Source organism: Gymnodraco acuticeps, unplaced genomic scaffold (genome assembly GCF_902827175.1).
Source record: "Gymnodraco acuticeps unplaced genomic scaffold, fGymAcu1.1, whole genome shotgun sequence".
In the NCBI taxonomy this organism is placed as follows: domain Eukaryota; kingdom Metazoa; phylum Chordata; class Actinopteri; order Perciformes; family Bathydraconidae; genus Gymnodraco; species Gymnodraco acuticeps.
Genome location: NW_022989810.1, coordinates 894,187 through 918,062, shown reverse-complemented (window position 1 = coordinate 918,062; position 23,876 = coordinate 894,187). Strand labels below are relative to the sequence as shown.

General features: G+C 44.8%; 2 protein-coding genes across 2 annotated transcripts in view; one reads left to right on the top strand and one right to left on the bottom strand.

Moving 5' to 3' along the window:
• The window catches only part of LOC117553895 (TGF-beta receptor type-2-like), a 50,243-nt gene extending 32,346 nt beyond the window's left edge, over nucleotides 1-17,897 (top strand). The window contains exons 9-10 of the mRNA XM_034228005.1: nucleotides 15,480-15,607; nucleotides 16,822-17,897. Coding sequence (XP_034083896.1) covers nucleotides 15,480-15,607; nucleotides 16,822-17,082 — 389 coding nt within the window. The 3' untranslated portion in view covers nucleotides 17,083-17,897. The remainder of the gene's footprint in view (nucleotides 1-15,479; nucleotides 15,608-16,821) is intronic.
• Nucleotides 17,898-19,823: 1,926 nt separating this feature from the next.
• LOC117555224 (potassium voltage-gated channel subfamily G member 2-like) lies at nucleotides 19,824-21,153 on the bottom strand. Its single transcript, XM_034230047.1, has 2 exons — nucleotides 21,115-21,153; nucleotides 19,824-20,621 (listed from the first exon to the last, which is right to left on the bottom strand). Exons 1-2 carry the CDS (start codon nucleotides 21,151-21,153, stop codon nucleotides 19,824-19,826), a joined length of 837 nt encoding a protein of 278 aa, XP_034085938.1.
• Between the last annotated feature and the right edge of the window lie 2,723 nt (nucleotides 21,154-23,876).

Below are 23,876 nucleotides of genomic sequence, written 5' to 3'. Positions count from 1 at the left end.
CTCTATAGTGGAATAAAATACTGCATATTGTAATAAAATATGAATAATAATATAATCCTGAGGGATTTCTTCCTGAGCCGCTGGGTGTGGAGGTCCTCTACGGATGGCAGCTCCGTCCTGGGGATGTGCTGTGCACTTTTCACCACCCTCTGTAGAGACTTAGGGCTGAGGGCGGTGCAGCTGCCAATAGTCAGGAACCTCTCTATGGTGCATCTGTAGAAGGTCAGGATCCTCTCTATGGTGCACCTGTAGAAGGTCAGGATCCTCTCTATGGTGCACCTGTAGAAGGTCAGGATCCTCTCTGTGGTGCACCTGTAGAAGGTCAGGATCCTCTCTATGGAGCACCTGTAGAAGGTCAGGATCCTCTCTATGGAGCACCTGTAGAAGGTCAGGATCCTCTCTATGGTGCACCTGTAGAAGGTCAGGATCCTCTCTATGGTGCACCTGTAGAAGGTCAGGATCCTCTCTATGGTGCACCTGAAGGTCAGGATGCTCTCTATGGTGCACCTGTAGAAGGTCAGGATGCTCTCTATGGTGCACCTGTAGAAGGTCAGGATCCTCTCTATGGTGCACCTGAAGGTCAGGATGCTCTCTATGGTGCACCTGTAGGTCAGGATGCTCTCTATGGTGCACCTGTAGAAGGTCAGGATCCTCTCTATGGAGCACCTGTAGAAGGTCAGGATGCTCTCTATGGTGCACCTGTAGAAGGTCAGGATCCTCTCTATGGTGCACCTGAAGGTCAGGATGCTCTCTATGGTGCACCTGTAGGTCAGGATGCTCTCTATGGTGCACCTGGAGGTCAGGATCCTCTCTATGGTGCACCTGTAGGTCAGGATCCTCTCTATGGTGCAACTGTAGAAGGTCAGGATGCTCTCTATGGTGCACCTGTAGGTCAGGATCCTCTCTATGGTGCACCTGTAGGTCAGGATCCTCTCTATGGTGCACCTGTAGGTCAGGATCCTCTCTATGGTGCACCTGCAGAAGTTGCAGAGTATCCTGGAGTCCATGTTGAACCTCCTCAGCCTGCGGAGGAAGAAGAGCCGCTGTCGAGCTGTTTTAGTGATGGTGGTGGTGTGAAGAGTCCATGTCAGGTCCTCAGTGATGTGGACACCGAGGAACCTGAAGTTGCTGACTCTCTCTACAGTAGTCCAGTTGATGGAGATGGGGGTGTGTCCCCTTCTTTGTCACTTCCTGTATCCTGTAATCAGCTCATTATTTTAGCTGACATTGATAGGGGTCGTTGAAGTGTCCTACCTTCAAGATACTGAACACCAAATTGCTTTCGAAGGCATGGCCAACGATGTGTGTGAATGCTGAGTTGTTCTGTAAAAAAAAACTAGAAAAGCGCTTTATAATTGCAGTCAGTTCACATTAACCGTTCTTACGATGTACTTTGTTCTGCATCAATGGGTAATCAGTCTTTCCTCACACACTCTTTGAGAATCTTTGACAATCATGGAGCTGTGTTTCTTTCAACATACCAGATCCCAGACATGGCAGCCACAGAGGTTTCTCCTAACCTCCGGGCCACAAAGGTTTCAGACAGATAATCTGAAAAGGAAACTGGCGTAAACCACTCTCCGCCCCTTAGATTGGAAATACCATGCTTTAACCATGGGCCCCAGACAACCAAGGGGAAAGTGAGACTGAGGCTCTAGTTGCAGAAATATAGAATTAGAATTGGGAGGGATGAAACCCTCTTTAATGGTCACACATGCAGAGCACACAGCACACATAGGGACATTTGTTCTCTGCATTTAACCCATCCTAGTACCAGGAGTCTAGGGCTGCAGTCGAATAGTCCAAAAATCAGCTCCTAACGTCTATCCCTATCGTCTATTCCTTGACCTCTGAGTGAAATGTCACGGGGTTAAGGGATAGTGGATAGGATCATTCAAAAGGACTTAGGAGAAGAGACTGCGGTACTTTAGAGAATCGACTGCACTTTCACTATCCGACGTGTTTATGATGCGCCAGTGGACGTCATGAATGTGCGTCTGCTGCTGTGGGGAAACTATGGAAACTACAGTTTTCTATACAGCGGACTATAACATGGATGTTTAATAAGAACGAGGGACTACTGTAAACTCATCTAGAGACTCTGCACCGTGCTCCGATGCTGTTGCTTTATGCTTTATGAACGTGGACAACAGAGAAACATATTCTTCATGACCAAAATTTGAATTTAAATAAAAAAGGAAAGTGAAACTTATGCTCCTCACACTCTCCCTCCGGTCCACATGAATACAAATGATCCCAATACGTGTTATTGTATGAAAATATCTTAAAATCAATACAAATGTATTTATTATAAACGTTAGACCTTAACATCTATCACTGTGTATATCACCATTCAAACATCTTTTAAAAGTTGAACAAACCCCACACAGCTCAGTAAAGACTGTGAGATGTTGACTTTATTTGATCATTTCAGTAAAAACTAATGTTCATATTTCTCTTTTTGATTATAATACTGATGAACGTTCAAAACAAAGCACTTTGGCAAGCTACCACATAAGTTGTAAAAAGCTTAATAAGCACCGTAACTTTCATTATAAAATATCTCGATCATAATCGGTTATTTCCGTGAGCGGCCGACTGTTGTGTGACGGCAAATGCTGCGGCTGCAATGCATTGTGAGGCAGCATTCTCTCCTCTCCTTTCGTAAAGGGAGGTCCAGTGGTTCCTAAGCTAAAGGAGGTTATAAAGGAAGTTTGAAACCTCCTTTCCTTTCATTTAGGCCCAATTCCAAACCACACCCTACCCACTCCCCCTCCGTGACGGAGTGAACTCCGTGGAGTGACACATGAGGCTCCCTCCTGTCAGATGGAGGGAGTAAATACAGCGGCAAGCTTTGGGACAAACTCCCCTCTCTCCGGCAGAAACAGGAAATGCCGTAACTGTATGTAACAACGGTTTCAAATCAGCATCTCTTTGACAAAAAAAATAATTGATAACTCAAATAAAACATCTTTAATTGTGTGTGGCGCATCATCCGTGCGAACGCGCAAACGGAGGGGTAGGGTGTAGGGGGTGGTTTGGAATTTAGCCTTAGAGAATTCGAACGGCACTTATCATGACTGCCACTGACGTACTTCCGGGTCATTTCACTCCGTTAGGAAGGTTCCTAAGCTAAATGGACTATTCGACCACAGCCTAGTACCAGGAGCAGTGGGCAGCTATTGTACAGTGCCCGGGGAGCAATAGGAGTGAGTGGGGAAGGGGGGTGTCCGGTGCCTTGCTCAAGGGCACCACGGCAGGGCAGGAGGTGAACTGGGACCTCTCCAAGTAGCAGTCCACACTCCATATTTTAGGTCTGGTCGGGGACTTGAACCGGCAACCCTACAGCTCCCAGTCCAAGCCCCTACTGACTGAGCTACTGCCAGAATATGCATACAACCAAGAATACAATTATTCTCCTAGCTTTCAAATGTCCAGAGCTGCTGAAGGGACGTAGGCTGCACATCTCATATAGCCTCTATGTACTTCTCTATGTCCGAAATACCATCCAGAACTATGAAAGCATGAAATTAGTGCTTTTCCACTACACTCTTGTTTTGATGTTGAAAAAGCTGTAGTTTCAACCTTCTCATTTTAGGTCAGCTTGCTCTCTGCTGTTCTGTGTCTGTGTGGTATTTATACCAGCTTCTCGGCAGGAGATCTAAACAGCCCAGAGCTGAGCACAATACCAGTCCTGGAATAAATAACATCAAGGGGAATAGGCCGGGCCCAGACTGGGTCCTGTTTTAAACACTAAGAGAGGGGGATGTTCCACATGTCAAAAACAGGAAGTGTGGGCCTGTAGAGTCAGCTTCTCTGCGCACAGTCCTGATCCCAGACCTCCAGCTTCCTGTTCAGAGATTCAGATCCAACCTCACCGGTTCCTGTGTTTGAGAAGGGGCTGACTTAAATACAACTACAGGATTTTTTTTTAGAATTGATCAAACTATTCTGCAGATCAACATCAACCGAATATGGTATTTTGTTGATGTTAGCAAGCACAGGCATACAAGCTTGGGAGAGCTGTTTCTCCTGGTATGAGAAGGTGGTCCTGTTCTTTGTGTTTGGCTTCAACGACATTTCTGTGTCCAGATATGTTCCTGATTGTTGACTCTGCTTGTCCGAAAGCATTTATATAACCATCTCTACTTCAAATAATAACAGGAAAAGTTGACGCAAAGGCTCATCGAGCAGGAGCGACATCTTATCAGGTAGAGACTTCTCTAGAGCCAATCGGCCTCTCTCTGAATGTTGATTATTCTCTAAGTATTAGTGAATATGGAGAAGAGAAGCTCCGGGCTGGTTAGGCAAAGGCAGTGTTTCATCAAGTTAATTATCCGGCCATGACTTCCAAAAACATCTTCAGTGTCTGAAGCGCGTTAGAACTATTAACGAAGCACTTTTATACTAATAAAGGACTGGCTTATCTAAAGCCAGTTGAGTAGCACTTGAAATGTTTGGCTCTATGAAACCTGATGTACTTATATGATTCTGTTTTCTTCAAGGTTGTGTCTTCCTGGTCGAATGTACTTATTGTAAGTCGTTTTGGATAAAAGCGTCAGCTAAATGCAATGTAATGTAATGTAATGTAATGTAATGTCTGACATCAGGTCGAAGCTCCTCAATAAGACAGTTTAATATTGGCCCGAGTTGACATAACATTCAGTATAAAACCATGCCCACTTCAAGTCTTCTATCCAAGTACAGATACATTAATAGATAGTTTTGTTGGTTGAACAGATACAGGTAATAATGTCTTACTTCAAGAATGTATTTTCATTCGGACAGGTTCAAGGTTCTCTGTTAAAATGGCCATGTCATCTCTCCAAAAAGATATCTTAACTTTGTTGTGTTATCAAGTGTTCTTTCGATCAAGTTACCATGACACGGTGACGGTTCCAATTGATGCCTAGGCAGTTTTATATAAAAAGAGTATGTTCACAGCTCCAGACTAAGAAAAATGTTGCAGATGGTGGGTCAGACCACAGTCCAAATGAATACTTAAAGTGAGGGGATTCAATAACTTAGAATAAGAGCAGACCCTTGTTTCTGAAACTAAAACATTTCTATCTAGCCCAAGTGGAATTTGAACCAGGCGTTGAAACACATTTTCCTAGTGGCAAAATGATGATACGACAAATTCCGTAGCAGTCTGTGACGTCATTGGACCCAAATATACTCTTTCCCGTTGACTTATATAGGGTAAAAGACGTCTGTAAATCAGCGTATATACTTTTTTTAAAAAAGTTAACTTTACAGTCTGACCACTTGAATAGCCCTTCATCCAGCCAATCAATAGAGCCTAAAGTAGGGATGCTCCGATCGATCGGTCACCGATCGAGATCGGCCGATACTCACTCTCTACCGATCGATCGGTGCTCTCTAAACATGCCGATCGCGAGAGCCGATCGCATGACGTAAAATACATGACACTTTTCTCTGTGTGCGGCAAAACAAGCTCGCCAAAATGGCTTCACCGGTCTGGCATTATTTTAAGGTGTCCGAAAAAGACAGTAAAATAGCGGTATGCAACGTGTGTGTGAAGCAGAAATCCTGCAGCTCCGCCCGCCGGACCGGTAAGCGGAACGAAACACACAAGAGTTAGACCTAACACACTTAGCTATTTTATCTACCTCTGGAACAAGCTAAACTAGTTATTATAAATATATTTATTCTTCACTGTCGGGTCACTCATTACTGGATCAGTGAGCTGCATGAGATACTGACAGGCTGTCAGGAGAGAGAGAGGGGGGAGAGAGAGAGGGAGAGAGGAAAAGAGAGCGCTTCCGCTAATTTCTCCCGTGTTATTATCCAAAGTGAATGTAAACTTGAATAATGTACATCATTTGAATGTAATAATTAAGTTGATTGTTTGTGGAAGCTCCAGTGAATGAGCCCCATTGACTGAGTTTAAACATCACTTTAAATGGAAGATTTAAAGTGATGTTTAAATCTTCCATTTAGGCCCCGCCCACTCGATCGGATCGGCGATCGGTATCGGCCGATACTGATTCCGGCGATCGGCCCCGAAATTGGCGATCGGAGCATCCCTAGCCCTATTTAGAGAGAATGGACGTCCATTCTCAGGAGACGTCTGACAGTGGTGCGGTTACCCAAAGTGACAGAGCCCCAAACGACGTACTGTAAGCAGGGTCCCACACTCACACAGGCAGAGATCCAGGGTCATGCACATGGCTTTCTTACCCAGCAATAAGTGTGTGAAAGCTGGGTAAAAGTTACGTGAATACAGGGGGGGGAGAGAGCAGCAGCAGGCTGTGACCCAGAGAGCAGCTCCTTCCAGCACCTCACTCTCCCACCCAGAGGACAGGCTGCTTCACAGCAGAGTCACTGCTGTAAGCAGGGTCCCACACTCACACAGGCAGAAATCCAGGGTCATGCACATGGCTTTCTTACCCAGCAATAAGTGTGTGAAAGCTGGGTAAAAGTTATGTGAATACAGGGGGGAAGAGAGCAGCAGCAGGCTGTGACCCAGAGAGCAGCTCCTTCCAGCACCTCGCTCTCCCACCCAGAGGACAGGCTGCTTCACAGCACTATGTAACCCAGGAAAGAAGCTTGAAACCTGTCCATTTCATCCACATTTGACTCTACAGCAGAGTCACTGCTGTAAGCAGGGTCCCACACTCACAGGCAGAGATCCAGGGTGATGCACATGGGTCAGAAAAAGTCTAAGAAGAACCAGAGAAAAGGGTGAAAATGGATCAAATGTATCCCAAAATAGTGTCTCTTAAGGCGGATATAGTCCCCTGACAACTCCTGTTACATTCCTCCAGAGTCAGAAAAAGTCTAAGTTAACTTTTGGAAGAACCAGAGAAAAGGGTGAAAATGGATAAAAATGTATCCCAAAATAGTGTCTCTTAAGGCGGGTATAGTCCCCTGACAACTCCCGTTACATTCCTCCAGAGTCAGAAAAAGTCTAAGTTAACTTTTGGAAGAACCAGAGAAAAGGGTGAAAATTGATCAAATGTATCCCAAAATAGTGTCTCTTAAGGCGGATAATAGTCCCCTGACAACTCCCGTTACATTCCTCCAGAGTCAGAAAAAGTCTAAGTTAACTTTTGGAAGAACCAGAGAAAAGGGTGAAAATTGATCAAATGTATCCCAAAATAGTGTCTCTTAAGGCGGATAATAGTCCCCTGACAACTCCCGTTACATTCCCTCCAGAGTCAGAAAAAGTCGAAGTTAACTTTTGGAAGAACCAGAGAAAAGGGTGAAAATGGATCAAATGTATCCCAAAATAGTGTCTCTTAAGGCGGATATGCCTCGTCGGTGCTCTCAGCCCTCCCTTCCTCTGATTCGTTCCATCTCCTGCCTCCAAACTCTGCTGCAGAAACTCTCCTCTCTACTCTCTCATCCACTCTGGACTCGCTCTGTCCTCTCACATCTCGGCAGGCTCGTCAGTCCCCTCCTGCTCCCTGGCTAAATGATGCACTGCGTGCTAATAGAACCGTCCTTAGGGCAGCAGAGCGGAAATGGTGACGACCTCCTAACCTATCAGGCTCTCCTCTCCTCTTTCTCTGCTTCGATCTCTCAGGCAAAAAGCACTTTCTTTCAAGATAAGATCCAATCTTCCTATTCCAATCCTAAAAAACTATTTTCCATCTTCTCCACCCTCTTGGACCCTCCAAAAGCTCCTCCCCCCTCCTCACTTCTGTCAAGCGACTTTGTTACCCACTTTGAAAAAAAGGTTGATGATATTCGCTCTTCTTTTTCTGACTCACCTTTACTCACCGCTGGGTCACCAGACCTTCCTTCCACCAACACACTAACCTCCTTTTCCCCTCTCTCTCCAAGTGAGGTTCTTACCCTCATTACCTCTGCCCGCCCTACCACCTGTCCTCTGGACCCCATCCCTTCAAACCTCCTTCAGACTATCGCTCCTGATATTCTACCGTTTCTCACCCATTTCATCAACACTTCTCTAACTTCTGGTCACTTTCCAAACAGTCTCAAGGAGGCAAGAGTAAACCCTCTCCTAAAGAAACCCACTCTCAACCCGTCTGATGTTATAAACTACAGGCCTGTCTCTCTCCTCCCGTTCCTATCTAAATCACTTGAACGTGCTGTCTTTAAACAACTCTCCTGTTATCTCAATCAGAACAACCTTCTGGATCCGCACCAGTCTGGTTTCAAGGCAGGTCACTCCACAGAAACTGCTCTCATTGCTGTCACGGAGGAACTGCACACTGCCAAAACTGCATCCCTCTCCTCTGTCATCATCCTATTGGACCTGTCTGCTGCATTCGACACGGTGAATCATCAGATCCTCCTTCGCACTCTCCAAAAACTTGGAGTTTCAGGCTCTGCACTTTCCCTCCTCACCTCATACCTGAAAGACCGTACCTACAGGGTGACTTGGAGAGGGTCTGAGTCCGACCCTTGTCAATTAACTACGGGGGTCCCTCAGGGCTGTATGATGTCCTTTTGTTGTTCTGTTGTTTATGTCTTCTTGTGGAACCTACTGCTGCAGGTCTCCCTTGAAAAAGAGATCATTGATCTCAATGGGATTTTACCTGGATAAATAAAGGTATTGAATTGAAGGGCTCTGTTCTTGGTCCCCTCCTCTTCTCCCTGTACACAAACTCGCTCGGATCAGTCATTAGCCCGCATGGTTTTTCTTACCACTGCTACGCTGATGACACCCAATTAATTCTGTCCTTTCCCCGCTCAGAGACCCAGGTCGTTGCACGCATCTCTGCTTGTCTAGCTGACATCTCTCAGTGGATGTCCGCTCACCACCTCAAGCTCAACCTTGACAAGACTGAGCTGCTCTTCCTCCCGGGAAAAGATTGTCCCACTCTTGACCTAACAATCAACATCGGCACCTCAGTTGTTTCCCCGACTCAGACTGCAAGGAATCTGGGTGTGACCCTAGATAACAACCTGTCCTTCACTGCAAACATCGCTGCTACAACCCGTTGCTGCAGATACACGCTTTACAACATCAGGAAGATACGTCCCCAGCTGACTCAGAAAGCGACTCAGGTTCTGGTCCAGGCTCTCGTCATCTCACGCCTAGACTACTGCAACTCCCTCCTGGCTGGTCTACCTGCATGTGCCATCCGACCTCTGCAGCTCATCCAGAATGCAGCGGCTCGTCTGGTCTTCAACCTTCCTAAATTCTCCCACACCACTCCGCTCCTCCGCTCCCTTCACTGGCTTCTGGTAACTGCTAGAATCCACTTCAAGACACTGGTACTTGCTTACCATGCTGCGAATGGATCTGGCCCTTCCTACATCCAGGACATGGTTAAACCGTACACCCCAGCGCGTGCACTACGCTCTGCATCAGCCAAACGACTCGTTGCGCCCTCGCTGCGAGGGGGACCCAAGTTCCCATCGGCGAAAACACGTGGGTTTGCTGTCCTGGCTCCAAGATGGTGGAATGAGCTCCCCATTGACATCAGCACGGCAGATAGCTTGCACATCTTCCGGCGCAAACTGAAAACTCATCTCTTTCGACTCCACTTCGAGCGTTAGAACTATTAACGAAGCACTTTTATACTAATAAAGGACTGGCTTACCTAAAGCCAGTTGAGTAGCACTTGAAATGTTTGGCTCTATGAAACCTGATGTACTTATATGATTCTGTTTTCTTCAAGGTTGTGTCTTCCTGGTCGAATGTACTTATTGTAAGTCGCTTTGGATAAAAGCGTCAGCTAAATGCAATGTAATGTAAAAAATGCAATGTAATGGACAATGACAATTCCGTTACATTCCTCCAGAGTCAGAAAAAGTCTAAGTTAACTTTTGGAAGAACCAGAGAAAAGGGTGAAAATGGATAAAATGTATCCCAAAATAGTGTCTCTTAAGGCGGATATAGTCCCCTGACAACTCCCGTTACATTCCTCCAGAGTCAGAAAAAGTCTAAGTTAACTTTTGGAAGAACCAGAGAAAAGGGTGAAAATGGATAAAATGTATCCCAAAATAGTGTCTCTTAAGGCGAATATAGTCTCCTGACAACTCCCGTTACATTCCTCCAGTCAGAAAAAGTCTAAGTTAACTTTTGGAAGAACCAGAGAAAAGGGTGAAAATGGATAAAATGTATCCCAAAATAGTGTCTCTTAAGGCGGATATAGTCCCCTGACAACTCCCGTTACATTCCTCCAGAGTCAGAAAAAGTCTAATACCTCATTCACACCAACGCAACTCCGGTTCAAGCTCCGTGCTAGAGCTTTTCAGGTTCAGAACCAGTTCTTCGGTTTAGCTCTGGCTCTTTTCACACCGCCCAGAGTCCGACTGGTAATGCGTCGTTGCGTCATCGTTTGCATCATGACGTAACCGTTTGCGTGCCTGCTTCATAAAGCCAAACCGTGTGGATGAAATCAGTTGCATTCATTTCTTATGGCTCTATCTGCAGCTTTTCCGGAGTCATTTCTGTGGTTTAGTTATATTCTTATAAAAAAGTGTACTCGTGTCAATAAAGGTTTTTTTAAAACACAACTGCTTCCGAGGTCGGTCTTATTTCTTAAGGTGGACTGAACCATGAGTGTGGAGTAACGTTGTATCTTTCATTTAAATGAACTGTAACCTTCACCGAGGTATGTAACAGCTGTTCTCAAATGAACACGTGAAGTAAAGTTTAATATTTATAGTTTTATAGATTTATAATGAGTTATAATGAGAGGTGATCAACGTGAATGCTCAGGTTCCACCTTAACACGCAGACACGTTGCTTCACCATGAGCAGAAACCTTTATACAGTATATGGCAGAAACACTGAAACTCTTGTTAAGTTTCTCCATCGTTGTGTACAAACTGGATAAAACGCGGGCTTTTTGTTGTTGTTCAGGAGTTGATCTGTCTCTGCCATGGTCTCTGCCCCCGCCTCGACGTAAGCGTGACGTATGTGGTGCTTTTGCTCTGGCCGGACAATTTTTTGGTGCTTGAAACGAACCGGATTCCGGAGCTAAGAGGCTGCTCCGCTGCGGTGTGAAGAGGAAAACCCGGTGCTTTTCAAGCTCCAGCTCCGAACCGGCCCTGAAACACCGTTGGTGTGAATGAGGCATAAGTTGACTTTTGGAAGAACCAGAGAAAAGGGGTGAAAATGGATAAATTGTATCCCAAAATAGTGTCTCTTAAGGCGGGTAAAAGTTATGTGAATATGGGGTGACGTATATGGACACTTGAGCACCAGCAAGACCCCCACCTCCATAACCTTGTGCACCAGGCGAACCTGTGTACCCACACTTCAGCACTCCCCCACGGACTAAACCAAGAGGGAACACCGGTCAGAAGTTCGTGCCCCTGGTAACACTGAATAACAAAAATGCCATTAAAACTGCTATGCATTGAGGATTTTAGTCCGAGATGAGTGCTTATCTGCGGGTATCTTGTGTCAGCTTCGTGGACCCCAATTTAAAAGGAAATGTCCATGATATTGACAAACATATTTATATACGGAATGATGATTATTTTACCCTCAGACACATGCATAGAGCACCCCCAAGTGTTGGTTTACAGTTGGTAAAATGTGTCCTGCCGGTGGCAGGGACTTTGCATTGGAAGTTGACATCACATTTCCATTGTGCGGACATGTGTACATTTGAAGGACAAGTCCCATGTTAACTCTGTCCATAAGGCAGACCTTTTCCTTACATGAGCAAACAGGCTATGTCAGACTTCCATGAAATACACCGGGAAAAGCACCTCTCTGCGGCCGCTCCAAGACCCCCAAATGACGGACTAAGCAGCTCCAGCATCGCTCCCTGACATGGCACTCTGATTATTTCACTCCTCCAGGACACATTCAGAATGTGCTATTTCTGAATAAATAGCACATTCTGAACATATGTCAAACAGAGATTCCTATTAAAAGTTATCAATTAATAGCAAGATTTGACATGGGCAAACAGGCTATGTCAGACTTCCATGAAATACACCGGGAAAAGCACCTCTCTGTGGCGGCTCACAGAGCCCCAAATGACGGACTAAGCAGCTCCAGCATTGCTCCCTGACATGAGCAAACAGGCTATTTCATACTACCAGGAGACAGAGCGCGAAAACCACCTCTCTGTGGCCGCTCCAAGACCCCCAAATGACGGACTAAGCAGCTCCAGCATCGCTCCCTGACATGAGCAAACAGGCTGTGTCAGACTTCCATGAAATACACCGGGAAAAGCACCTCTCTGTGGCCGCTCCAAGACCCCCAAAGGACGGACTAAGCAGCTCCAGCATCGCTCCCTGACATGCGTACTTCCATAACCTTGCGCACCTTGGGTCCCCGGGCCCCCGAACTTAAGCACTCCCCCACGGACTAAACCCAGATGATCACACCCTCCAGAACCTCATGCCCCTGGTGACACTTAAAGGTGGTGGATTTTGCGGTGCTTTACTGTCAGCCCACCAGCATCCATATTCTGCCTTATTCACAGCAGCACCACCCACCCTCCTGTGGAGGATGTTCTCATGGCCCTGGTAACACTTAAAGGAGGTGGATTTTGTGGTGCTTTACTGTCCGCACACCAGCATCAATATTCGGCCTTATTCACAGCAGCACCACCCACCCTCCTGTGGAGGATGTTCTCATGACCCTGGTAACACTTAAAGGAGGTGAATTTTGTGGTGCTTTACTGTCCGCACACCAGCATCAATATTCGGCCTTATTCACAGCAGCACCACCCACCCTCCTGTGGAGGATGTTCTCATGGCCCTGGTAACACTTAAAGGTAATGGCTTTTGTGGTGCTTTACTGTCCGCACACCAGCATCAATATTCGGCCTTATTCACAGCACCACCTGCCCTGCTGGAGGTTCACACTTTAACTTTTTTTGTTACCCTCCTCTGCCTTACACATCCTCCCACACTTGAGCACCCAGAGAACAGGCTGCTTCACAGCACTTTGCAAGCCAGGAAAGTGATTGAATCCTGAGTATACATGTTTTAAATAGTCTGATACCTCCAGGGCGCATCACCACATTTTACAAGCCTGAATCCTGGGTAAACATTGTTTAATTGTTTAAGTGTTTTTAAATGTGTGAAAACAGTGTTTTGTCACTTTCAAAACTCTCCCGTCATTGCCCGGAGAAATTGGGTCGATGTTGTATTCAATCTGACCGTTAATATTCCAGTGAGACGAAGTACGTACAATGACCGGAGTGATCCCATGTTAATTTTGTCCCAATACCGGAGCATTCCCTAACCTAAAGGATTTAAAATGTGCTAAAAGGCGAGAGCTGGAGATCGAAGGTGGGGTTAAAGCCCCTGTCACACTGTCCCGAAGTTGACACCCGATGGACACACGAATATGGAATTGTGAATTTTGCACGAAGATGGCCCCGAACCACACACGAAGGCAACATTTACATTACATTTAAGACATACAACTGCAACGAAAGTAACACAAACAATTATGTTAAAGTACTATGATACTGTACTGATATTTTCAGACTTTGTTCTTTACTTTCTCCGTCTTTATATGTAGAAGATATTACGTTTTCTCCGTCATGTTGTTGTTTCCATAGCAACAACAACTTCCTGTCAACTCGCCTTCAAAATAATGTTTACATGATTTTGTTGTGCAATAAAACAACCAGATGGACACACGATAAAGGAAATGTTCAAATTTGGCTCTGATCGTAGCAACATCGGGCCATTCGTGAGGGCATCTTAAGCCTTCGTATGACCGCCGGTGGAGTTTCTCAGGCTCCGGCAGCAACTTTGTGAGCGGTGGCAAAATCTTTGGCATGCCAAAAAATAGCCGAAGGACCTTGCGAAGGTTCATTTTCGTGTTGAATTCGTGTGTCAATTTTGCCCTTCGTAAGGCCATCGTTAGGGCATCTTGTTATCATCGGTGCCATCGGGCATTCGTCCCGATCAGAGTGAGGGTGAATGCACCGATGATAACACGAAGATGACACGACTTGACAAGATGCCCACGAGTGCCTTACGAAGTTGCCGCTCACGAAGTTGTTGCCGGAGCCTGAGAACTCCACCGGCGGTCATACGATGGCTTAAGATGCCCTCACGAATGACCCGATGTTGCTACGATCACAGCCGAATTTGAACATTTCCTTTATCGTGTGTCCATCGGGTGTCAATTTCGGGACAGTGTGACAGGGGCTTTACGGAAAACGCAATGGTGCGACCTCTTTGAGCCCAGATACGAATACTTTTACTCTCAAGAGACTCAGGCCATTTTGGCTTCATGCCCCACTGAGCAACTTTCATAGGATTGGATGGCGTCCAAACTCCAACGCTCTATCCATTTATCCTTAGACATCCATCCTCACAGTTCTGTCACATCTAAGACTGTTCACACAAGTTAACAAAACTCAGTGTTTCACAGGTTGTTAAACACAGGACATAGAAACAGTCAGATCAAGAGAGGGTACATGGAACATGATGCCTACACTGTTTGTCAGATATTTGCATATCATGTTCATGTCTCTTTTCACCGCAACTGTGTGACTAATAGTCTTAGGGGCTCCAGACCGACTGCAGCTGTTATGAGTTTGGTTTCATGAGGGCTGGACACAGTCCCGGAACTTAGTTTTTAATTTTTCATGGTTTCAGCACTCTCTCTTTTCCCTGCTGGTTATTCCAGGATATCAACATTTTATTTTATTTGGTGTTCTGTTCAGTGTGAGGTTGCAACTCCTTTCTTGTTAGCCAAAGCCATTTGTTGCTGAAAAGATTGATTGTTCAAGTGCCAGCACATGAATTTTCCCCTTATGTTAACATGTGAAACATTTTATTTCCCATAATCAGCATTATTGCTGCCACAAATGTTGAGGCTTATAAAACTTACATCTCAGCGGTTTGGGCTAGAATGATATCAAACCACGATGCATTTACACTTTATAATCACATTAACTCAGCATGCCTCCAGCTTCAATTAGCGCTTTTTTCTATGAAGTAGCCCTACTATGCTTTTTGGGGTTTCCCTTTCCTGTAGTGTGTTACTGTATATAGGTAACACACCCTGCATGAAACGCCTCCATTGGACTCCTTTGTTAACTTTCATAATATAGTGACATCAGTATGTAAAAAACTCCCTTCTATTGGCTAGCGCTCCAACACGTGATAGACCAAGGGGTGGGACCTTTTCTCCTTCACATCTCAAAGTGGTTGACCAATCACAACAGAGCCGGCCAGCTAACTAATCAGAGCAGACTGGGCTCTGGTTTCAGACAGAGAGTGAAAAGAGGTGCTGCAGCACAGGCATTAGGAGAAAAATAAAGAGCTTTTTGAACACTAAAGCATGGAAACTTACGAACAAACTACAAATATGAACCTGAAAATGAACATATTAAGTCCTCTTAAAATAAAATGTACACTGTGCCATAAACAATGCCATAAATGATGTGCTTGTTTTGTGTTCCTGTTGGCCAGCTTATCTACAGCTTCTTTAAATCATAATGGCAAACACAACATGACATAAAAGAAGGATATTTAATACTTGAGGCTCATGTGAGGATGTGCAGACCGTATCTGATCCTTGGTTGTGTTTGTGTTTGCAGAGGTGAAGGACTACGAGCCTGCGTACGGCTCCAAAGTGCGAGAGCACCCCTGTGTGGAGAGCATGAAGGACAACGTGCTGAGAGACAGAGGCAGACCTGAGATCCCCGACAGCTGGCTGCAGCATCAGGTGGGACACACTGCTCACACACACACACACACTGCTCACACAAACACTGCTCACACACACACACTGCTCACACACACTGCTCACGCACACACTACTCACACACACACTGCTCACACACACTACTCACACACACACTGCTCACACACACTGCTCACACACACTGTTCACACACTGTTCACACACACACACTGCTCACACACACACTGCTCACACACACACACACACACTGTTCACAAAAACACTGCTCACACACACACACACACACACACACACTGAATTAAATACAAATGAGCAGTTTCCACATTCTGAAATGCACTTACAGAACTGTGAGACCAGAAAAAAAACATGTTTTGATCTGATAATCAAATCCTTCATCCTTTTTTACAAGACAGTATTTTAGTTTTGAGCGTTGGGCTTGCTTTGTGCTTTTGAAGCCTGTGTGAAGGATGATGAATGGAATCAAGCAGAAATCTTTATATTGATGTCATTTTAATTGCAATACACCACATCCTAAAAGACTGTTCTCAGCCCCCGCACCGATGTCAGGACATGTTAGATTAACAGTAAAGGATTAAATACTTTATTCCTGCAGCTGTCACAGCTTTATATAGCTGCAGCCATCTGTGCACCGGGCATAGGAAGTACTCGGACCCTTTACTCAAATACTCAGTTACAAGGAGATGTCCTCGGTTCAAAGTCCTGAGTCACATCTCATCTCATCTTAGCTTATTTTATCTTATTTTACAGTAGCCTATCTTATTTTAAGAGAATGAGGGAAACTCTCCCCATCAGGATTCTTCCCTGCCAACAAGTTTGTGTCATGGCTGACTTTAGTATAGGCTTTGGTGTGTGTGTGTGTGTGTGTGTGGTGTGTGTGTGTGTGTGTGTGTGTGTGTGTGTGTGTGTGTGTGTGTGTGTGGTGTGTGTGTGTGTGTGTGTGTGTGTGTGTGTGTGTGTGTGTGTGTGTGTGTGTGTGTGTGTGTGTGTGTGTGTGTGTGTGTGTGTGTGTGTGTGTGTGTGTGTGTGTGTGTGTGTGTGTGTGTGTGTGTGTGTGTGTGTGTGTGTGTGTGTGTGTGTGTGTGTGTGTGTGTGTGTCCATTCTGCATTAAAGTAACTTGAGGTTGTTCGACAACATGCAACCTTCACAACCATCAGTTCAAGGCGTTTTGTTTAGTATGCAGTCTCACACCCCTGCTGTGGTGCTCTCTCTACAGGGCATCGCGGTGATCTGTGCCACCATCATGGAGTGCTGGGACCACGACCCGGAGGCCCGGCTCACCGCTCACTGCGTCGCCGAGCGCATCTCGGAGCTGGAGGACGAGATGGAGAAGCTGTCCAGCCGCAGCTCCTCGGCAGAGAAGATCCCCGCCGAGCTGAAGATCCCCACGGACTTGGAGATCCCGGGGGACGAACAGAAAATCACGGGAATACAGGACGTCATAGCTGTGGACTGCTCTGTTAGTGACGAGAAGTGACAGGAGGCGGGACATCTTTATGAGGGGAATTTTCAACAAGGGCACTTAATCTGCTTTGATGGGACTGAAGGTTCTCAGCAGTGATGTTAGGGAGCAGAGACCCTGCGTCCCACAATCTCTTTCTATCCCAGCAAAGAGCTTTTGGACTTGTGAAATATAGCAGCTTGCCTTAATTAGCTGAAGAGCTAAAGAGCCCAAAAGCAAAAGATAACTGGAAGCGTCCAAAGATGTGCCTTGCATGGACACAAAGAGTCAGACTCACTCTTTGAGGAATAAACAGGGCGATAACTATTCAACCAAAGACATTTGATGTGCACTTTAACATTGTTTTTCTTATGCATTACACATGCTTGTTCATGTATGCTAACGTGCTTGCGGTAAAGGAGGTTTTGCCCATAAGTGTCTTCGTTTGTCCGATTTTGAGCCGGAGTGTCTAATGATGCTGCACTCCATCTTCACCAGCAGGAAACCCAAGAAGTGTGTGTGTGTGTGGAAGGAAAGTGTGTGTGAGCTTTTGTGTGTTTTTACCCAGCTAAACCTGCCAGATAAACAAGCACAATGTACATAGAGACCATAACTGTACATAAGAGGAATATCAACCAAAAGGAAATGTAATCCTATACTTACCTTTGAATGCAGAGAATAAAAGACGTCACAGACTTATTTTATTATTGTTTTTCTATATCAACAGGAAAGTTGGCCAAAGAGATGTTATACCTGCCTTACATACAGTTTGTGTCATTTGTAAAATATTGTAAACCCTTTGTGAATTAAAGATATGTCTGTATACTGACATTCTGTTCGCAAACCCTTTACTTCTACTACGTTGTCCACTTCCTGTCTTGCATTAGCTTTGTCCAAGTTTGCTCATTTGACTTCTCTCTCCTCATTTGTAGTATTGCTGTTATCACACACACACACACACACACACACACACACACACACACACACACACACACACATTATAGTTTACCTCATCTCACGTACATTTTCTGTTGAAAATTTTAAAAAGCTTAAAATATTTATTTTTAAGATTACACTAGTGGCATTACTTCTACAAACTGTAAAGTTGGTTCTCTTGCCATATGTCGGATGTCTATGAGTTTATCAGCTCCTCCAGAGACATTTCCTTTCTAAAATATTTTACATTTTTTTGAACTGATCATTCAAGGCTTAACAAAGAACAAATACTTCACATTTTTTAATTTGTAACAACATTTTAAAGATAATACTTATGCAGCTTTATTAAGTAAGTCTTGTAATGCAATACTTTTACTGAGTTATGTTGTTCAAGGCCTTCAGCAGGGTGAACGTGAAGGTGTCTGGGCAGGCTGGGTTAAAGAAGACATGATGCTAGTTTTCAGGTTCATATTAGTATTTTGTTCCTCTCCTATCTATGACATGCTTACATGCTTTAATTCAAAAAGCCTCTTTTCACCCTCTGTCTGAAACCAGAGCCCAGTCTGCTCTGATTGGTTAGCTGGCTGGCTCTGTTGTGATTGGTCAATTGCTTGAAGAGGTCCTGCTCCTTAGCCTATCACGTACAATGTGCTGTAGCGCTAGCCAATAGAAGCGCTAGTGTTACATAGTGATGTCATTATTACTCCCTTTGGAGGGAACTACAGGATTGTAGCCTTTGCGGCCCATTTACATGCATGCAACAACCTACTACAGGAAAGGGAAAACACCAAAAAGCAGAATGGGGACTCTTTAAAGTCTGAGTGGTGGTCGTTGTTGGGGTATTTCTGGAATCACTGACTTTCCTCAGAGGCAAACATCCAGTGTCCAAAACATTATCTGGCCTCTCGTCAATTATTTGACAGGCCTCAGAGCTGCAGGCCCTGCCTGCATCTCCTCTGTGTGGGCATTACCTGCAGTCCTGTTTCTTCAGGTCCTTTCCAATTACAGCCATGGTATGATTTACTGTAACTGCAGTCTGCAGGGAAACACATGTTCTCTGTCCTTAACTGACCTCCACAAGTTTCCAAACAGAGCATGATGGCTGTATAAGAGCACCTCTTCCCCCTACTGGGCAAAATCCAGCTAACAATCAAACTTGCCTAATAAATAATTGTACTGCTTTTGTTAAAAAGTGATGCCTAAGTGTTTTAGTTCACTTTTTGTTCAGAAGGAGACTGCAGCTGGCTTGACATATTGAATGAAATTCTTCCCTTTTTCGCAAACCCAGTAATTCTTGCTTTTCTTGGTAACCCCCAAAACTCCTTTTTAGTGACAACATTTTAAGATGACGGTAGCTAATAAACGTCCAATAAATGATGTCGCTAAGAGGCTAAGTTTGGCTCATTGCTGTGACACTTTACAAATAAGCAGTCTGTGCTAGAGTTGACTCCATGATATTTAAAGAAAACAAAGAATAAATAAAGCGAGACCATACAGTCAACAGATAATATCTGAACCAAATCATCTCTTTGTCTTTCCAAACAAGCCTGGCACACAACAGGTGGACTAAATCACTAAAACCACACACATGTGACAATAGCTGGAAATGATAGCTTACAAATGTGTGTGGTGTAAATAAAAAATTATAATAATACAAATAATAAACAATGGCTAAATAAGCATTTTGGCTTCTACAATGACCTCTCATAAAAATACTTTGGAGTGTAGCTGCAGGAATTTGCTCTTATTAACCACAATAATGTTACACAGATGTTTTAGCAAGGGTTTACATTTGGCTACAGTATCTGATGTCACTGGAGGATTGCTTTGTTATGTCTCTGTTACAAGGTAATAAGACGAGGTAATATGTCTCTTTCTGGACAGTTATCCGGCCAACTGTCTCTTTCTCTCAAACTCTCCTCCGCCTCGCTGGCTAGCTCGTGGCCCCTCTCCTCCTTCCACAGCCAGTTGTTCTCCTCCTTCATCTCGCTGTAGGTGTGTTGGAACGTGTGGAAGATGGAAGTGGAAGGGAACGACAGAAGGAGGATCCCTGACAAGATGAGGATCAGTGCCACCACTTGGCCCGGTACGCTGCGTGGCACCATGTCGCCGTACCCCACCGTGGTGACGGTGATGATGGACCACCAGTACGATGCTGGGATGCTGCTGAAGCTGACCATGGGGGACTTGGCGGCGTGGGGGGCCAGCTCACTCTCAGCCAGGTGTATGAGTGGAGAGAAGAGAGTCACAGCCACGCACACAAAGAGCAGCAGCAGGCCGAAGTCCGTCACACTGCGCTGGATAGTGAGCCCCAAGGTCTTCAGACCCAGAGAGTGGCGGGCCAGTCTCATGATGTATAGGATCCGCAGGGCCCTCATCACACGCAGGATCAGACCCAGTTTATCAAGGGTGCTCTTTCCTGTACCGTCCTCGGTGTCCCCAACAGGCCCAGACCTGAGATCCAGCAGGGAGACGTAGAAGGGCAAGATGGCAACAGCATCGATTATGTTCAGAGGGCCGCGGGCAAACTCAAGCTTGCTCTGTGTGTGGAGAAATCTCACGAGAAACTCAATGGAGAACCAAGCCACACAAACAGACTCCACCACAAACAGGTTGCGACACTTTTGGGAGCATTTACCCTGTGGAGAAAACACAAGAACAAGATACAGGGTGAGTTTTCCAGGCCTTGAAATTAGGTGAAGTTTCGGTAAATGTACTGACATTGAAAAGATAAAAGGATTTTTTTAATGAGCCATATCATCTGGGACTTGTTTGATGCTATGAAAAATGATCATATACAGTATGAGCTTTAACATTCTAAAAAGTTGAATGATTCTTCTAAATAACATTGCATAATTATAAGTTCCTCCCAAAAAGCCATGGTATAGCAAAAGTGCATGGAAAGGTAGTTCTAATTAATGACACCTTCCACTCGAGTGAGGTTACCAATCAATTCATTATCATTTGTTTTGTAACAATTTATAATTAGAGTAGGCCTATTGATGGAAACTGTAATTCAATTATGATTTATCAGAATCATCATTCAAAACTCCCAAACGTTTCAGTTGGATGAAATAATTGTATAATACCTCTTTTTTGACGCATCTTTTAGTCATGCTGCTTTAGGCCTACACTGCTCCTCTCCTGCTCTTCCTCTCCACCTGTGTGCATTCTTATCCTAATATGCCTCCAGTGTGCATGTGTGTATCTGTTTGTAATCATTAGCATAGCGCTAACAACAGCTAATGGCTAACGGCTCTAAACACACAGCAGGAATGACAGCTTCTGTTCAGTGGAATAGAAAGAGTTAAACAGTAAAACGCAGTTTAATTCGACAACACACATTTACAGTGGTTTGATTTAACTTTGAGGTTGCCAGACCAGTAGATACCTCCACGGGGTGGGAGTGGTTCAGTCTGTAGGGGATTGGACTATGGACCGAAGGGTTTGATTGATTGATTGAAAAGTTTATTAACAGCTTGTATATTGGGTACAGTACAGTACAGCTCAAAACATACAATTGTTAAGGGGATGCAGACCAGAGAAAGACTTTCGTCTTGTTTACATCAGGGTCCCCCATTTCCAATTCATCATGTCATTTAAGACATATAAGCAGGGCTGCACATAACTGGTGCGCAGGTGCGCATGCGCACCTCCGCCAAAAAATGAGCACCGGGTCATTTGAAAAAAGGCGCATTTGCGTACCAACATTGAGAGAGAGTGAGGAGAGAGAGAAGGGAGAAGAGAAAAGAGAGAAGAGAGGAGAGAGAAGAGAGGAGAGAGAAGAGAGGAGAGAGAGAAAGATATTTGCGAGTTGCATATGAACTCAGGGTCGGCTCCGTAGCACTGGCGTAATAGATGTTCGCCTAGGGCGCCAGATCCGGGGAGGCGCTGCACTGGCAGCTCTGGGAGGGAAAAACAATTTTTTGACCGTTGGGGCTCATCCTAATTTTCGGCCTTGAAGTAACAACATTCATAATTAAGTAAATGTAACACCCTTTTCACCCCGGTTACACGTTTCATTTGCCCTGTATGATGGGCGCTGTAAGTGATGAAAATGGGGGATGTTGGCTTATCTGGCACCCACAGCTCACAGCCAAAGTGCGAGTGAGCGTGGGATCGAGGGAGGGTGCACCGGTTCCGGCGCTGTTGTTATTAGCATCTGGTGCTAGCAGCTCTAACGGATATAAGAAGAAGATGTTTCTACAATAATGTGGAGGGAGAGTCCTCTCCAGTCAGACTGAGGCTGATAACTACAGCTCAGTGAGGTAAAGGACTCTGAGGGTTTAGATAGTTCACTTTAGTCTAAGTTGTCTCAGTGGGTCTCAAACGTTTTGATCACAAGTTATGTAAACACATATTTCCAAGGCACTCCTTTATAATTATTGGGATAAACAGGTTTGAAATCATTCCAATGTATACTATAGGACAGTAAACCAGACATATCGTTTAAAACTGGAAAGATAAAAAAAAATGCATAAATATATAAATGTTAAGGTAAAATAAGATATGAACAACAACAATACAAATAAGTTACATTCATTTGGTATTGGCTATGGTAGGTTATTGGTTATGTTCACATACTTATTTGATTACATCCACTTGTCTAAGATGACAACAGAGACTTTCGACCCAAACCCAGCTGTTGACTTGTGGATGCAAGCAGCTAATCGCAGACTCAACCAGAGAGAAAGTAGTAGGCCTACATCATCAGCTACTATGTCTGACAGAGGAAGACAGTGAGGAGAACAGTCAGGAGGGTAGTGATGACAGCTTGTAGGATTACTGGTCGTGCTAATGTTGTCTTGTGTTCACATCTGCATGTGTGTTCTGTGTTCACCTCTGCATGTGTGTTCTGTGTTCACCTCTGCATGTGTGTTCTGTGTTCACCTCTGCATGTGTGTTCTGTGTTCACCTCTGCATGTGTGTTCAGTGCCGTGTGTCTGGCAAATAAAGTCAAGACCCCCTCAAAAGTTACGGTGTATTTCATTTTAAGGATGAGCACCAAGCAACATCTCCAGGTGCTCCTTTGAGAACCAGGGCAAAAAAGTTATGTGCACCCCTGCATATAAGACATATTTGACATACAAATGGCTTATTTACAATTTACATACAGGTGGTTTTTTACATACAGATTGCTTATTTACAATTTTCATTTTAGATTTCGTTCTAATACATCCTAACCGGACATTTAAGACATACCAAGTCTACAGATATACAGTTAGTAACAGAGTCTAAAATGCGAGTATATACATAGATGGGGGGGGGAAGCGTCCATTGAACGACAGGTTGAGATTTGTACCATTACCGGGGCCAGTTTTGCAATGCTCTCCCCCGAAGGTGCTCTTTAAGAGAGGTTTTGAAGGTAAGTATAGTTTTACTTTCCTTTACAGTTGTGGGAAGAGCGTTCCACCTTGATGTGGCATAATTGCGAAACGTGTATTCCCCCTTTTTTGTGCCAAATCTGGGTTTCACATGATTTGTGGAGCTCCCTCTGGTGTTATGATCATGGTATTCCTTGACACAGGGTCACCGGTTCACGTCCCAATCGGACCAAAAAATACAGAGTGTGGACTGGTACTGGAGAGGAGCCAGTTCACCTCCTGGGCCACAGGCGAATTGCCCTTGAGCAAGGCACCTAAACCCCAACTGCTCACTGGCGCCGGCTAGACTGGCTGCCTCTGCTCTGACCTCTCAACTGCATGTGCATGTCATGTGTAACTATTTTCATATGTATGTGTGCATGTTATAAAAAGTGTGTACTGTATGCCCTGTATAAAAACGCATGTGTGTGTACGACCAACCCAGTCTCACGGCATTTCGTGTTCACCAACACGATTTTTAATCTATTGATTCGTGTTCACCAACACGATTTGCCCCTTTTTTTCGTGTTG